This window comes from Trichosurus vulpecula, chromosome 5 (assembly GCF_011100635.1).
Source record: "Trichosurus vulpecula isolate mTriVul1 chromosome 5, mTriVul1.pri, whole genome shotgun sequence".
Lineage (NCBI taxonomy): Eukaryota > Metazoa > Chordata > Mammalia > Diprotodontia > Phalangeridae > Trichosurus > Trichosurus vulpecula.
Window position 1 is genome coordinate 205,472,803 of NC_050577.1, and position 17,697 is coordinate 205,490,499.

The 17,697-nt window shown below is 40.8% G+C and overlaps 1 protein-coding gene across 4 annotated transcripts in view; it reads left to right on the top strand.

The window, feature by feature from the left end:
* CACNA1C (calcium voltage-gated channel subunit alpha1 C) overlaps window positions 1–17,697 on the top strand; it is a 1,048,429-nt gene that overhangs the window by 920,158 nt on the left and 110,574 nt on the right. For all 4 annotated transcript variants that reach the window (XM_036758696.1, XM_036758693.1, XM_036758694.1 and 1 more), the window contains 6 exons: window positions 3,672–3,778; window positions 6,177–6,264; window positions 7,965–8,072; window positions 13,189–13,241; window positions 14,377–14,523; window positions 16,772–16,973. In XM_036758696.1, the coding sequence (XP_036614591.1) occupies window positions 3,672–3,778; window positions 6,177–6,264; window positions 7,965–8,072; window positions 13,189–13,241; window positions 14,377–14,523; window positions 16,772–16,973 (705 nt within the window). The remainder of the gene's footprint in view (window positions 1–3,671; window positions 3,779–6,176; window positions 6,265–7,964; window positions 8,073–13,188; window positions 13,242–14,376; window positions 14,524–16,771; window positions 16,974–17,697) is intronic.

Below are 17,697 nucleotides of genomic sequence, written 5' to 3' on the forward strand. Positions count from 1 at the left end.
ATTAGGAACATAACATTCCACAAATTTAACAATCATCTATTAAATACCAATTATGTACAAGACACATGTAGGTGCTAGGGGTAGAAAAAGAAATTATATAAGGAACTTACATTCTATGGAGGAGATACCACATTTATACAGATATGTAAATGCAGAGTAATTTGAGGAGAGAGACAGCACTATCAGCAGTGGGGGGAGGAAGAGGATGGAGTGAGGGAAGGAATCCCGAACTTTGTCTTGAAGCTGAGGCTTCTGCAACAGCATAAGACAAGGAAAGAATGCACTCTACGCATGGAGGCACTGTAGGGAGGCACAGAGCCAAGAGATGGAATGTTGAGTTTGGGGTGATTTGGCAGAAATGTCAAGTGTGTGAAAAGAAGCAATGGGAAATCATTCTGGAAAGATAGGTTGTAGATAGATTCTAGAGCTTTAAAATGCCAACTGAGGAGTCTATATATTACCCTAGAAGCAATAGGGAGCTATAGAAGTGACATGATCAGACCATCTTGGGAAGATTCATTTGGCAGTTCTGTAGACAGTATATTAGAGAAGGTAGGGACTGGAACCATGGAGATCAATTAGGAAGTTATTGGAATAGTACGGATGAAAGGGGAGCTAGGGAAAGCTTAAAACAGGTTAGTGGTCATGTGTATGGAGAAAAAAAGATCAATGTGAAAGCTGTTATGGGGGTAAAATTGATGAGACAGAAAATAATTGGATATCAGAGTGAGGGTCAGGAGAGAGTCAAAGATGGCTCTAAGGTTGTGAACCTGGGTGACTGGAATAATGATGGACACTCCCTAGCAAAAACAGGAAAGCTTAAATAGAGGAAGCAGTTTTAGAGGAAAAGAGAAATAATTAGTTCCATTTTGCACATGTTGAATTTGAAATGCCAACAGGACATCCAGATGGAAAGCTGTAGTTAGTTGGCAGGACTGAAATTCATGAGAGGTACGAGGGTTAGAAATATAGATTTGGCAGTAATTTGTTTAGAGATAATAAATTGAATTCACAGGAATTGGTGAGATCAAGAAAGAAAGTATAGAAAGGGACAAAAGAAGCATGCCCAAGGACAAAACCTTAGGGATTACACACACTTTGGAGGTGGGACATACATGAAGATCCAGCAAAAGGGACAAGAAAAGAAACAGTCACGCAAATAGGAGAAAAATCAGGGGAAAGTAATATCACACAGAAACCTATGAAGAAGAAAGTATCCCTGAGGATGGAGATGTCATCAAGTGTCAAACAGGATAAAGACTGGAAAAAGGCTATCATGTTTAGTAGTTATGAGACCTTTGGTAGAGAGCAATTTCAGTAAGTGGTGGAGTTAGAAACTTGATTGCAAAGGCTAGATGAGGAAAGGAAGGAAATGAACATGGAAAATTCTTTTTTGGAAATTCATAAATGAAAGAAAGGAGAAATATAGGATAATAATTCAAGAGGATGGCAGTCAAGTGAATGTATTTGAGGGTTCAGGGAGGAGGAGTTGGTTTTTGTATGGATAGGGAGCATATAAGCAGCAGAAATCCAGTTGATACAGTGAGACTGAAAATGGGCAGGAGGGAGGGAAAGAAGGAAGGAGGGAAGGAAGGAAGGAAGGAAGGAAGGAAGGAAGGAAGGAAGGAAGGAAGGAAGGAAGGAAGGAAGGAAGGAAGGAAGGAAGAAAGGAAGGAAGGAAGGAAGAAAGGAAGGAAGGAAGGAAGGAAGGAAGGAAGGAAGGAAGGAAGGAAGGAAGGAAGGAAGGAAGGAAGGAAGGAAGGAAGGAAGGAAAGATGGATGAATGGATGGAAAGATAGAAGGAAGGATGGATGGAAGGAAGGATTCAGGGAGGCAAACTTCTGGAGAAGATGAGAGGCAACAAGACCAAGGACATGGTTGGTGTTGTCAAGGTAAAAGATCACATCTTCGTGAGAGACTAAGACAAATGAGAGAATGTGGGGCCCTATAAAAGAGGGAGCTAATAACCCTGATTTTCTTAATAAAATAGAAAATTATGTCCTCATTGATTTCAGGATGGCGTGGGGCACTAAGGATTAGGATGATTGAGAAATTTCAAAACCCTTTCTGTGAGGAATGCGCTGATCAGGAAAAGATAAAAGAATCACTATGCAGCAAAGGCTCATAACATAAATTTGTGTGATTTCCTCTGGTGACATTTTGCAGCACTTGATTAGGAATAAGGAAGGCAGATGATAGGGATAATCCAAGAAGGCAAGAGATTCAAAGTTATGAGATACATGCTTGAGCTGTCAACTACAGGGACAAGATTATAAAGGCATAATAAATAGGAAAAAGGAATTGACTAAGAGACTAAAAGTTGCAGTGAGGACCAATAGTTGTAAGAGAAATGTGATAAAGTGTGAGAGGGAAGAACAGGATATCATTATTAGAGGAAGTTCAAGGTTCAGGATTATGGAGATGGAATTTGATAGTGATGGTGAGAGCTAAGATACAACCAAAGTTTGATGAACTCGCAGTCCAGGTTCTTTTAGGCAGCACCAAAGCATATATTCAAGTCTGATTATGAGGACAAAGGTTGAAGTGGAGGGAAGTCTGTGAGGTATGTTCTTGAGAAAGTAAAGAGAGGAATCTGGAGGCCAATAGATGACTGAAGCAAAGATATGGAAAAGGGTGTTGATTTATCTAGATGGAGGGAACCTCAAAAGAGGATAGAGAGCTAAGGGGCATGTCTAGAAAGTAAAGAATGGGGCGGTACATATACAGTATGCCTACGTGTCCTGGCTTATTGTTTCCAGGGGCACAAATGAAGCAGCAGCATCTTCGCAGGGGTTCCAGTTTTCTGTGAGTGCAAGAAGATGATAAAAAGTGTGAAGGGAAGTTAAAAATACAATTGGAGTTTCAAAAAGGAAGTACCAGTTGACCAAGGTTCCCACCCTCCAGAGCCTGTCTTACCTTTAAACACCTTAAAAGTCAAAGGAGGAAAGAGATTGAATAGGTTGAATTGAATTGATCTGTCTGTGTGGAATTGGAGAAGATATGAGATAAAATCACTGCCCTCAATAAGTTTATAATCTAGTTGGAGAGCAGAAGACTTAGACACATGAAATAATTAAGGAACTAGACAAAATATGTAATTCAAATGTAAGTGTCATTGGAGGCCAAGAAAAAATCAGTGAAAGATCAGTTAGATCAGTTAGAGTTGTTTTTTATGAAAAATGATCAGTTTGAGCTGGACCTTGAAAGATTGGGAGGATTTAAAGAGATGGAGAAAAAGAAAAAGAAGATTATTATATTGAGGGAGGGAGGCACCATACAGTGGAAAAGGGTGGGAGTAACAGCAGAAATGAGCATGAGGCATGCAAGGAACAGGAGACAGTGAGAAATAATAGTAGGAGATGAGGTTGCATTGTTAAGGTGAGACATCATCTCAAAGGCATTTTGGGGAGCCACTATAGATTCTGGAGCAGGGGCATTCTCTGGGAGCTGTGAAAACTAATGGCCAAAACACCTTTCCTGGCATTTTCTTTCCTTTTTTATATCCTGCCCTGTCTTGGGGTTCTCTATGTCACCCTTTTGCTTCTTTGAAAGAGCTCTTCCTGGAGCAGTCCAGGAGCATGCCCAATGTAATCTGGGGGGGAGGGAAGGAGGATCTTTGAGATTCATCCAGTGTCGGAGTACACTTATGTCTCTCTCTGCATCCCCTGCAGATGACCGCCTATGGGGCTTTCCTCCACAAGGGCTCTTTCTGCAGGAACTACTTCAACATCTTGGACCTCCTCGTGGTCAGCGTGTCCTTGATCTCCTTCGGTATCCAGTGAGTAGGGGGTCCCTCTTAGCCCCAAAGAGAGAGTTGCTAATAGGAGGAAGGAGCAGGAAGGCCACTCCAAGGTCCAAGGGTTTTTTTTTTTGCTTTAATTATGAACTTTTGACCTTGCCAGTCCATAAGATAGAGAAAGGCTTGAGGTATCAAGGAGCTGTTTGAAGGTCTGGAAGTAAGCTAGACAAGTTTAGCCCTTCCCGGACAAAACTGCCAAGTAGGGAAAGTTGGATGACAAACTTAGTTTTCAGTGCCTTCAACTGTTTATATTTTAAATATTCCTCTTTCTTCTTCAACGTTGCCTCATCAAAGTACCCAGCACCCCCATGCAGCCCTTACCAGTGGTCAAGGTCTGCCATAGCAGTATCCCACTCAGTCCTCTATCCCAGGGCCTTGTAACCTATCTTTCCACCTTTCCTTTATTTAAATATACCTGCCATTTAACTGTTTCCTGTTGAGAACTGCTTTCAACTAGATAACAAATTGGGATGAGTCTGATAAGTTAGTTTCCTCTGAAATGTTAAAAGCTGATAGCTTTACCTTTCCCAGTGATTCTGTTTCCATTTTAATAAGGAGCAGAATGCATTAACCCAAAGGACTAAGTGCCTAGACAATCTACTTCCTTAATTAAAGCCAGCCTGGAGGAGATAAGGAGGGCAGAGATAGGTACTTCAATAACAAGTCCCCTTCGAGGAGAAGGTAAGGGATTGAGAATGTTAAGTTTAGTGAAAAAGAGCCCTGAGGTGGGAATCTTGGAAATCTGAGTTAGGGTTAGACCAAGGTTAATCCAGCCACTCACTCTGCAGGCTTGACTCAGTTACTTCCTTCCATTTACTGGACTTTTCTCATTTGCAAAATAAGAATAATATTGATAGTCTTTCACAAGTATACCAAGGAAAAAAGTGAAATGAAACAAAGGAAACTTTTTATGTTCTTTGGAATGAAGGTACATTAAAAATATATTATTCACCTATAAATCCAGATATTTTTATCATCCCTGGCGTGCTGTATGTCGTTGTTGCCACCAGGATCTAAGACTGGTGTCCCGCAATTTAAGTCAGAATGGTTAGATGGGAAGGGAAGATAATGATGGGATGTATTGAGAGGTGGAATGGTAGAGAGAAATACCTCAAAAAGAAAGAGAAATAGCACACACAGCCCACTATCCACAAGGTTTTCATCATTTTCTAACAAACCCACACCTCCAGATATGCTGGGAGAGAAGCCTCTCTGCTGCTAGGATAGCTGCTTCTACTCCACCCTCTAAGCCTGAGTAGGGTTTTTAAAAATAGATAATTAAAGGAAGAAGAAAACAATAAGCAAAGAAGATATAAGATGGCCTGATTATAAAGACATAGCATTGTTAGTTCCATTAACCCTGGTCTAGCCCTAACCCTTTACCTAGTTTACTTAATACTGTTCCATCTCCAACTGATTGGGGGAAGGGGAAAGGGAAAGAAGAGAGACCAAGAGGTTGCAGTAAATTCCTCCCGCCCCCATGGTACCTGGGACAATAAGCGTTTTCAGTTCCTGATTAATTCTTTAGACATCTAAAAGGTTTTTGGCAGGACCCAGCAGGGAAAGGAGCAAAACACAGTAAAAGGAAAATTCATTTCTTTAAGGATGAGTCTCAAATTCAGTAACTCTAGGGAGATGAACAATTCTGAACAACTCTTGGAGGCAGCCAACATTTGCCTGGTGGTCTTCCAGGGAAATCGTCCACTGTTCCACAAATGAAAAGGAAACAGCAACTATGACCTGAGACTCAAAAAGCGCTACACAGTGACTCAGGGTTCTGCTCATCCTTTATGCCAAGCCTGGTGATAGGCATCACCTGAATGAATTCTGATCCTGCATGGACACAGACTTGACCTTATGTGTAAATCCTAGAATCATAGACCCTTAGAATCTTCGAGATTAAAGGAACCTTAGACGTCATTTGGTTCATCACTCATCATGGCTACTGCCAACATAGTAGATTTGATTTTGAGGGATATGTGCCCCAAACTGTCTCACCATCCAGTATGTTAAGTACCTGAAACTCTGCCATTAATCATTCATTCCTTTAACTGAAACATTGCCATCAGTAGCCATCCTCTTTATTCAGTCGCTATACATTAGGCTACTTTGCTTTCCGAGAGGAGGTCCCCTGGGCTGACACAAGGAGCATTTGGGCTCCTGGGATATGTAGGAGTGGTAGGCTATGGGGAAGTGGAAGTGGAGGCCAAAACAAAAAAGATACTAGGGAGGGGGAAAGAAAGGGAAGAAAAGTAATCACTGAAGATAAACTTTATTTACTTCACAATTTTGCCTGGGACTGGCCCTGTCCTGGAACCCCGTTTCACTTGGACCCACTAATGGGATACTAACAACCCCACCCCACTTTTTCTTTCAGGTCCAGTGCCATCAATGTTGTCAAGATCTTGAGAGTTCTTAGAGTACTCAGACCCCTGAGAGCTATCAACAGGGCCAAGGGACTAAAGGTGAGAAATACTAGCCCAAGGCTTAGCTGTTCTGCTAGCTTAAAACCCCTTCTTGTTGGGGTGGCGAAGAACCGTGAGTGTTGTCCAGTTAGATGGGCAATAGCAGCTAGGTATGATAGGTTATTGGTCGTATTGAACAGCTTCCCTCAGATCCACTCCCAAATAAGCTCTCCCTGTCTCTTCTCTGCCCTCTCAAGCTCTAGATGCACATACTGTCCCTATGATTAAAATACTTAAAGTACTTAAATTATTGGAAGGAATTACCCTGCGGTAAGACTGCCCTGGATTGAAAGGCAGAGGACCTGGGCTCAATGAGCAATTCATTTGCCTCTCTGAAGTGCAGCTTCTTCCCTGTAAAATGAAGTTCATACTTCCATGGCTTAGCATATGCAGTTGTGACCAACGCACTTTGTAAATTTCACAATGCTATAGAAATAAATACTGATACTATTGCAACCAAAAGAGTTGTTTTAAATGATTAAATCCCAAATGAAACTTAGCAAAGGGTCCCTTTCTTAGGCCATTGAGGCCCTCAACATAGTGGCTGAGAACTTGGGTGATCGAGGGTGCCGTTAGATGCAAATTCTCTCTTTGGGGAGGTCCAGGATCTCCCTAGCCAGATAGTCACGACACCAAAGTTTCTATCCTGTGGTGTTCCAACACTGACTCATGGTATAATTCTGGGAGAGTTACTCCATCTCTCTGAGGCTTACATTCCCTGCCCATGCTGCCTTTCCTCCCAGAGGCTCCTGAGGTGTATAGGGGCTCAATAAAGGCTGGAAGAGGGGACTGATTCCAGACTGATTTCCCATTACTCCCCCTCACACACTTTACATTCCAGCCAAACGAGCTACTTGCTGTTTTCCCTCCGTGTCTTTGCACAGGCTGTCCCCAATGCTCTTATTCTCATCCCCACCTCTTGGCATCCTTAGCTCCCTTCAAAGCTTAGCTCATGTGACACCTCCTACGTGAGACCTTTCCTGACCCTCCCCACCTCCCACTCCTTAGTGCTCTCCCCCTCAAAAAAGTGACTTTGCATTTACTTTGTATGTATCTCAGCTAAAATCCCATCTTCTGCAAGAAGCCTCCCCAATCTCCTGGAATGCCCGGTGCCTTTCCCCAGTTGATTATCTCCAATGTATCTCAATCTTCCTTAGTTATTTGCCTGTTGTCTCCTCCACTGGACTATAAGCCCTTGAGAGCAGGGACTGTTCTTTACCTTTCTTTGTTATCTCTAGAGCTTAGCATAAAGCCTGAGACATAGTAGGAACTTAATAAATTTTTGTTGCCTGACTGTTGTATTTATCAGTAACATATGCCCCCCAAATAGAATGTAAACTCCTGGAGAGGAAGCTTTATTTCATTTTTATCTCTATACCTAGCACAGCACCTTGTACATAGAATTTGCTTAGTGATTATTAAATTAAATTGAGATAGTCATTTGATCACAATTTGGAAGGAAAGGCTCTTGCTTCCAAGACCTCTCTGTAGACTCAGGCCCTTCCCCCATTTCAATTCAACTCATGAATATTTATTAAATTCCTACTATGTACCAAGCACTATGCTAGGGACTGGGGGAGATAAAAATATGGAATATAAAATGGATGCAGGGCTTTCCCTCAAGGCATTTGCAGTTTAATAGGGGAAGAAAAGCCATGTACATACACAAAAAATAATTTGCTCCTTTCTTCTTCCTGCAGCATGTGGTCCAGTGTGTGTTTGTTGCTATCCGAACCATAGGGAACATTGTGATTGTCACCACGCTTCTGCAGTTCATGTTTGCCTGCATTGGGGTACAGCTTTTCAAGGTAAAATTTTGTCTTTAAGTCAAACTTGTAAAGATGTGGCCCCTAAAAACAACGGATCAGACTTGGAATGGAAGTGGGTATCTCTGTTCCTCTTTCCCCAACATTCTAGACCAGTGACATAAGCTGATGGAAGGAATGGTTCACCTAGACACTCCTACCCCAGAGTCATGTTAGAGCCATTTCTTACAGCCACCTACCTCCTACGAGACACTCCCTAAGTCATGAGAGTGCAAAAATATTTCTCGTGTTGGGAAAAGGGAAGTATAGCCCTTTAAAAATATTTCACTATTCTTAAGAAGGTATAGTATATCTCTATTGCCTTTTTAAGATCTAAGTACCTCTCACTGCCTAACTTCTAAATCCTCCTATATCCCCAACTGCTGTTTGGGACACACCCTTTTATGCTGGTCAGGTCGTTTTCCTCAGGCCTCGGAACATGCCATGCCAATTCTGACCTCTTTCCCTTTACTCATTCTATTCTCTCCACCTGAGATTGCCTTGGCCCCCCTCCCTTGGAAGGGGAAAGGAGAAGAGATATGAAGATCTGGAGTTGTCTACAGAGGAGTTCATTAACCTACTTAGATTTTTAAAAAATATATATATATTTTTAAGACCCTTTCTCACCCAGCCTGGAAGTACACCAGTCATTCATGGGCCTGACCCTTGGACTGGTTCACCCCTTCTTAGGCAATATGATGGCCCCTTGCTCCCAGAGACTCACCTTATTGGTGCCAGATGTAGACACTTAATGTAGATACTTAATCAACTTTAGCGCACTGCAGCTCAAAACTCCTAAGTACAAGTAATCCACTATCCTTAGCCTCACCAGGAGCAGGGACTACAGCATGACTAGGCATCACCATGCCTAGCTAACCTACTAAGATTTTAAAAAGCAGTTCCATACAAAAGGTGAAAGAGTAGGTTACTGAAAATGAATAAAAAAACCCAAAGCATAGTCATGTAAGAAGAGTATCAGGAGCTCAATGCTTGGAACGGGAAAAGGTGGATAAGGAAGGAAAGCTGAACAGAACAAAAAGGGGGTTTGGGGATTTTAGGAGATGGGGAGGATCAATGAAAAGATAAAACTGCTATTTGTCATGATTAGACCAATGATAAGAGATAGCAGAGAGAAGGCAGAGTCATATAGCAGAGTGTTGGACCTGGCATCAGGAAGGCTGGGGTTCAAATCCAGTCCCTTCATATTCACTAGCTGTGAAACCATGGAGTAACAGTTTCCTCATTTGTAAATGAGTTTGAGTTCCTCGTTTTTAAAATGGATAATAATAAGTATCAATTAGTTAATACTTATTATTAGTAGTAATTACTTCACAGGGCTCAAATACATAAGGCCAAAATGAGATGATGTATGCAAAACACTTTGGAAACTTTAAAATGCTATGTAAATGGAAGCTTTTATAACTCAATTCTTATCTTGATTCTGTTATTTTTTTTCCTGCCAAAAGAATAATCTTTTGATTGTAAAGGAATAGAATAAAAATGGCTAATAGGGAGTTGAAACCCAGGATTTCAAAAGAGCATCTAACTGTTAATGGTAATTTCAAGTCTCTAGACTGGAGAATGATGTCCCAGGTTCCTGAAATAACTGGCAGATGAGATTGCTGTGATCTTTGGAAGATCAGGAGAGGATTCACAGTATTGTAGAGAGCAAATGTTCTTCCAATTTTCAAAAAAAAATATAGTAAATCTGCATCCTGTGTAGGCCAGTGAATTTGATTTCAATTACTGGCAAGTTTGAAAATGTATTACTAAGGAGACGGTAGTGACATCAAGGCAAGAAAAGTGATGGCAAGGAGCCATCAAGGCTTCATCAAAGCAGGTCATACCAGATTAACTTAATTTCCTTTATTTTTTTGACAATTATCTAGATTTTAACAAAACATTTTGAGAAGTACTATGCTCTATTTTAATGGAAAAGAAGGAGAGATGTGAGCTACACAAAAGTACAATTATTTGGATTCAGAATTGTTAAATGGCTGGACCTAAGAGGAGTGTATCATTAGTGTCTGGATCTTAACTTGGAAGGAGGTCTCTAGTGAAGTGCCCTGAGGATCTGTGTGGCCCTTTGCTGTTTAATAGTTTTTCAGTTATTTGGGTAGTTGCATGGATGACATACTTACCAAATTTACAGAAACACAAAGCTAGAAAGGATAGCCAAGATTGGAAGCAGAGAAATCCATGCTTTTTTTTTCCATATCTGACGAGTGATTCGGGATACAAAAAGATTTTGACAACCTAGATGGTTCCATAAAATCAAATGAGATGAAATGTAATAGGGATAAATGTAAAGTCTTATGCTTGAGTTCAAAATATCAATTTCACGAGGATAAGTGGGGGAAACATGATCAGATACCACTGTGTCTGAAAATAATTTGAGAACTTCAACAACTTTTAAAGTCAGCATGAGTCAGTAGTTTGATACAGCAGTCAAAAGTGGTAATACAATCTTAAACCACATGAGGAGAGGTATAAGATGAACATGAGAAATGATGGCCCTAGTCTACTCCACCCTAGTCAAACCAGATCTGTAGGGTTATTTTCTATTACGTCAGTGTCACCACCATCATCTGAGTCACCCAGGTTCAAAACTTTGGCCTTATCCTCAACCCCTCATTCTCATTTACCCCACATATCCAATCTGCTGTCAACATTTCTACCGTGACAACATCTCTTGTTTATGTGCCCTTCTCTCCATTTACATAGCCACCCCCTAGTTCGGTAACCTCAGGTTTCTTGCCTGCACTATTACAACAGCCTTCACAATGATATCTCTGCCAAATCTTTCCCCATTCCAGTTCATCTTCCATACAACTACCAAGATGGTTTTCCTGAAGTATAGTTCTGACCGTGTCACTTCCCTCTTTCCTCAGGAATCAAATATAAACTCCTCTTTTTGACATTTAAAGCTCCTTGTAACCTAACTCTGTCCCACATTTGTGGTGTTCTCACACATGATGTCCCTCCACACACTCTCCAATCCAGCTATCCTGACCTACTTGCTTTATTCTTCACACACAATAGCCCCTCTCTTGTCTTGTCTGTCCCTGCTCACCTCCTCATTTCAGAATCCCTGACTTCATTTAAGACTCAGCTTAGGGCAGCTAGGTGGCGAAGTAGATAGAACACAGGCCCTGGAGTCAGGAGGACCTGATAATCTGGCCTTATACACTTAGTAGCTGTATGACCCTGGGCAAGTCACTTCACCCCAATGGCTTCAAAAATAAAAATAAAAGACTCAGTTTAAATGCCACCTTCTTCAGGAAAACACTCCTGGTTGCCAGTGTCTTCCCCTCTAAGGTAACCTTCTATCCACTCTGCATATATCCTGTATATATTTATTCATAGATATCAAACTGAGAGGGGAAGACCCTCAGGGTTCCTGGCCAAAAGAGAAACAATTATTATTTAGTATTTACTTTCATTCTGTGCTAGCCATTGAAATGTACCTTCCTTTGGGCAGAGTAAGGAGGAGAAGAAGAAGGAGAGGCTATTCACAGGTTGTGTTTGTCTTTAGTTCTTGAAGAGGACCATGGCATCAGTGAAATGATGACATGACTTGCAGTTGACTTTGATTTGAGTGAGGGAGGGCTGTGCAAGGTCACCAGCCAAAGAGACCTATTCACTGAATGGGTGTTACCTCACTCAAAGTGAGAACCTGAAAATACCTTAGCCTGAAAGAGCCAGAGTCTCCTAATGCATCCTGGGCCATCTCCAGTCACCCTGGTGAATATCTGGTCACTGGACCCAGATGGCTCTGGAGGAGAAAGTGAGGCTTGTGACCTTGCACAGCCCTCCCTCTCTCAAATCAAAGTCAACCACAAGTCATGTCATCATTTCCCTGATGCCATGGTCCTCTTTGAGAACGAAGGACAAACACAACAATAAGAATTATACATATGTTACCCACCAGGTATATGAGAACATGAGTACCATGAAAATGATAATATAAGTACCGTGAGGGCAGAGATTGAGTTTCCTTTTTTTTTTCTATCTCCAGCACTTAGCATAGTGACTGGCACTTAAGAAAGTGTTCAATAAATGCTTGTGGATTGAAGAAACAGGAAATGCTTAGTTAGAAGAAAAGAAGCCTCAGGAGGAGAGAGGTTGAGACATGAGAACTATCTTCAAGCATATGAAGGACTGTCATGGGGAAAAGAGATTTCAATTATTCTATTTGTCCCCAGTGGGCAGAACTAGGAATAGTGGGTTGGAAATTGTAGAGAGAAACATTTAATCTTGGTAAAGGGAAAAAACTTCCTAATAATAAGAGTTTTCCAAAGGCTGTAATCTATACTTGTTAGAGATCTTAGAATGAAGGCTGCTTGATCTCTTCTTGGGGATGTTGTAGAGAGGACTCTCGTTAAGTTGAGGTTTGAGCTGGAGCAGATTCTTAACCTGTTTTGTGTCATGGAACCCCTGGAAACAGTCTGAGTAACACAGTGAAAAGGCTACTGGACCTTGAATTCAAATCTGGCCTTGTTGGGTGACCCTGAGTGAGTCACTTCACTCTGTCTGCCTCAGTTTCCTCGTCTGTGGGATAATAATACCTGGGGATAATAATAATACCTACTCTCAGGGTTGTTGTGAGGATTAAATGAGATAATATTCATAAAGCCTTTTGCAAGACTTAAACATAAGTTCTAGCTAGCTATTTATGATTGTCTATGGACACCTCAGAATAAGGTTTTTAAATGCATAAAATAAAATAGATTTGCAAGGAAACCAATTACATTGAAATATACCTATCAATATTTTAGGAACAAGTTCAAAGCCCCTGTGTTAAGAACCCTTGGACTAGGTAGTCTCTAGAATCCATTTCAACTCTAAGATTCTGTGCGTCTCTAATTCTTTCCTCCTCATCCTCCACCCAAAAATCACATCTATCCAAATCTTCCTTATGTTTTGAGGCCCAGTACAAGTAACTTCTCCATAAAGACTTCCTGACTAGGCCAGCCTATGCTGATCATCTTTCTCTTTCTGAATTCCTCCTATATTTATAGTTCTGATTTATTTTGTATCTCCATGGTACTGAAAACTATGCATTAGCATATCTCAATAAATACTTGTTGATTGATTAAAATCTCCCTTGATCCTCTAGGGCAAACTCTACACCTGTACAGACAGTTCCAAACAGACTGAGGCAGAATGCAAGTGAGTACAATCTAGTATGGAGTCAACCCAAAGGTCAGTCTGCCCTAGAAGATATGCCTGACGGCCTGGGATGGGAGACTAGGGAAAGAACATCCCATTCTTTCTCCAGGAGCAATTTGGCCTGCAATAGACCTCTTCCTTTTCCCCATTTGAGAATCTGTCCCTAGTGACATCACATGGAACCCCATTGATTACTGTATGTCCCAGCCACAGAAATTTTGCTGTTTGATCTGACATTTTAGGATTTTGCATAACCTGCTGGGCAGAAGTACAGATGCCTAACATGCTTTTGTTACAAACCCACTCACATGCACTTTCAAGTTCAACCACTTGCCAAGTTTGGGGTCTGATTGCATCACCCCCAAATCCTTTTTCCTACATAGATACCACTGGGTTCTCAGAACTATGATATTCAGATATCACAATAGTCAGAACTATGTCATCAGGGTCCCCAGATGCTGATATAACTGCATGTGAAGACTCAGAACCACATATAGTCTCAAGATGCTGCAGATGGCACCACCTTCCAACTAGCCCTAACATCTACTTGTTCTGTGCTTCTAAAATTAAGGTACACCGTAGGGACAAACCCAAGCCCCCAGGGATTTGTGCCAGAAGAATCACCTTTGAGACTAACATGCACTCTTAGTTCCTATAGAGTCATGTTTCTTTTTATTCATTCTACTTCCCGTTGCAGCCTCATACCACTAGTGATCTCACTCCTTCCACTAATATCGTATTCCCATTCATTTCATACACATAACAAATGTTCCAGGCTCCAACACAAACAACCAGGAGCCAGGTCTTAAAGCCGTAATGACAAGGAACAATTACACAGTTCAAGAAAATATAGTAACACTTTAATAACTTGGAAAGTAATCACCAATTATGGGCAGCTGCAAGCCTCTTTTGCCTCCCATGCACAGCTGTCTGTTTTTTAACTCAGAAGTCTCCAGAATCTAATAGCTTTGTTCATTGCCCATGGCTCATTGATAAAGATGGTAGGAAAGTCTCAAGTATGGTTATTGTATTTTTTTTTCTTTTATTTTTGCATCCCCATCTCCTACTACTTAGTAAATACTTAATTAGTGTTTGCTTATTGAATAAATGAACTAACTTATCCGTTCTTTCTCAGGGGCAACTATATCACATACAAAGATGGTGAAGTGGATCATCCCATCATTCAGCCTCGAAGTTGGGAGAATAGCAAATTTGACTTTGACAATGTCCTGACAGCCATGATGGCCCTCTTCACTGTCTCCACCTTTGAAGGATGGCCAGAGTGAGTATGAAAACCAACGTGCCTACAGCTTTGATGACCAGAGATGAAATTGGGCCTTAGTCCCCTGACCACCCCATTTCCTGGGCCATGCATATTCATATCCTTTGTAAATCATCTACTCTACAATAGGGACCCTATCCCAGCACTTCTCAGCTAGGATGTTCCCAGATGCTGGGTCTTCCCAGTAATCCTCAGGTATACAAATTGTCTATGGTAAGAGGCATGGCATAGTGGAAAGTATACCACACTTTGAGTCAGGACACTTAGGTTCCAGTCGCAGCTCTGCCACAAACAAGCTTGTGTTTGAGCAAATCACTTGACCTCTCTAAGCTTAATCCATTAAATGATGGGACTGGATGAGATGACCTCATAGATCCCTTTTAGCTTCAATGGTTTCTGAGTTTCTGTGACAAGTCAGTGATTAGTTGATGATCCCAAAAGGTTACTATCCTGGCTATAACCTTAGCTTTTATCAAACCTTCAACCCAGTCTGAGACATCCATAAGACACCCATAGATCAGAGATCATGGATAACCATGCCATCTGGGTAGAAATTTCCTTAGATTGTAGTCAGGGGTAGGGAACCTGCAGCCTCAAGGGCCATATGTAGCCTTCTAGGTCTTTTGTTGTGGTCCTTTGACTGAGTTCAAGTTTTACAGAACAAATCTTTTTATTAAAGATTTGTTCTGTGAAGTTTGGATTCAGTCGAAGGGCCACACTTGAGGACCTAGAGGACCACATGTGGCCTTGAAGTCATAGGTTCCCCACCCGTTAGATCCTTCGATATTCAAAGATGCCAGGATTAACAGGAGATCCTTCAATGGGTTAGGATGATAAGGGTTGAAATGTTACTTCAATAAAATAAGGTACCTCTGAGCCTCATCACCTTCTACACTAGCTGTATCTAGACTAGTAATAGAAGAGAAGCAGTATTCAAATACTTTTTGAAGAACAGTGAACCAAACAGACTTTGTATCTTTGTCTCTCAGCTTTTCCATTAAAGTACTTACCAATATACCTGAATAAGACCCATTTAGCCACCTGCCCTTTTTATTCTAATATTAACCCCTTCGAAATTCTCCATATTGATTCTTTTAACAAATATACAGATATTTTATGACAAAAAAATAGATTTGGGATGAAAAGTCAGCATTATTTGTGTGGTGAGGTTAGGATGGGGCCTAAGAGGAGATTCTTCTTAACTTTTTAGAATTAGCCCACATATCCCACCACTGCTTCCCTCCAGCATGCCTCTCACTTAGGGGACAGCAGCTCAGGTAGTACTGAAACCAGTAGCTGGCATCATCAACTGTATGCCCACTGTTTACAGAATACAAGGCCCTGTGATAAGCTACAAAGGGGGGCAAAGTCTCAACTCTTATGAAATTTAGAGTTTAATCAAGGTGATAACACAGATGCCAAGTAATGTAAAACACATAAAAAAGATAAGAGCATAAGGCACTTCCCTTATTTGATAACTTGTATTTACATAGTACTTCCAGCTAATAATGCATATTTCTCACAACACCCCTGTGAAACAGGTATTATTGTCTCCATTTTATAGATGAAGGAAGTGAAGTTCAGAGAGATTCAATAATTTGCCCAAAGACATGTAACTAGTATCAGAGGGCCAAGAAAGCAAGTGGGCTGATTCCAAATCAGATACTCGTTCTTCTAAACCATGCTACTTTTCTGGGACTTAAAATATATTTATGTCAAAGAAAAAATTCCCGTCCAGGAAGCCTGAGTTTATGAAATGTCCCCAGGATAAAGAGGAGTTTAAAGCACTTTTAAACAAAAGAAAAGGAATTAAATCTATTTTCATAATGAAAATTGCACATGGAGAAGTATTTTTGACATATGCATAATTTCCTAATTAATATTTTAAAAAGGAAAATATTGCTAGCATTAATATTTTCTTATGGAGACCCTATTCATACTCCATAGGATGCTACTTGGAAAGCAGTGCCATAAAGCATAACAACTCCATCGTTAGCATTCTAAAGAAACACAGCATAAGCATTTAAGATCATAGTGTCTTTTTTCTGTAAATCCTTATTTTACACACAAGCTGATTTCTTTTAGGGCTCACACCAGTCTTCAGTAAGTTCCCTTCAATATTTATGAAACTTAAGAGTCAACGTCCACAATTTCAATTCCAAGGTATTCCTAGCACCAAGGACATCATAAGTCCCCAGAGATATATTGTCTTTCCATTTCACTCTGTGGGATCCATCTCTTCCTCCAGGCTTCTATACCGATCCATCGACTCACACACTGAAGATAAGGGACCCATCTACAACTACCGAGTAGAGATCTCCATCTTCTTCATCATCTACATCATCATCATCGCCTTCTTTATGATGAACATCTTTGTGGGTTTCGTCATTGTCACCTTCCAGGAGCAGGGGGAACAGGAGTACAAGAACTGTGAACTGGACAAGAACCAGGTAGCTTCCTAAGGAAAAAGGGAAGAAGAAGAGAGCAGGAAAGAGAAGGAAAGTGTAGATAACAGTTAAATTCAAGAAGCAAGAGGACTGCTAAGAAGGAAAAGATACAGTAGGGTGGGCAACACCGTAGAATGGGGAAAACATTGGGCTTGGAGTCAGGATCTGGGTTCCTATTTCCTACCTGTGTCACTTCATACAGGTTACTCTCTCAGCCTCAGGGTCTGCATCTGTAAATTGTGAAGGCTAAACAGATGATCTCTAAAGTATCTCCCAGACTAAATCTCATGACCCTCCTTCCAGTCTGAGAAGTGACAGAAGAGAGAAACTACAACACTTAGATAACCTCTCCTATTTTCTATTACAAAAAGAGCTAAAGTTATTTCTTTGGGTGTTTTTTTGGGGGGGGGGGGCAGCGTTACCTTTGAGAAACAATATGCAAAGGAATTGCAAACTCTTACAAGTCACCAAATTTGACATTTAACTCTCAGCTCTGTCTTGAAGTAGATATAGATGGGAAGGAGAGGAGAAGCGACAGAAACAGTTATTAAGGTAAAACCTTGTACACCAGGGAATAAAGGGAAACAAAATCTTTGTGGGAAGGAAATGGTTAACAAATAACTGTCAAACAAATTAACATTTATTAAGGAACTTGATTGCAAAACACTATGCCAAGCCCTAATCAAGATATAAAAATTTAGATAAGACTTTATCTTACCTTAAGGAA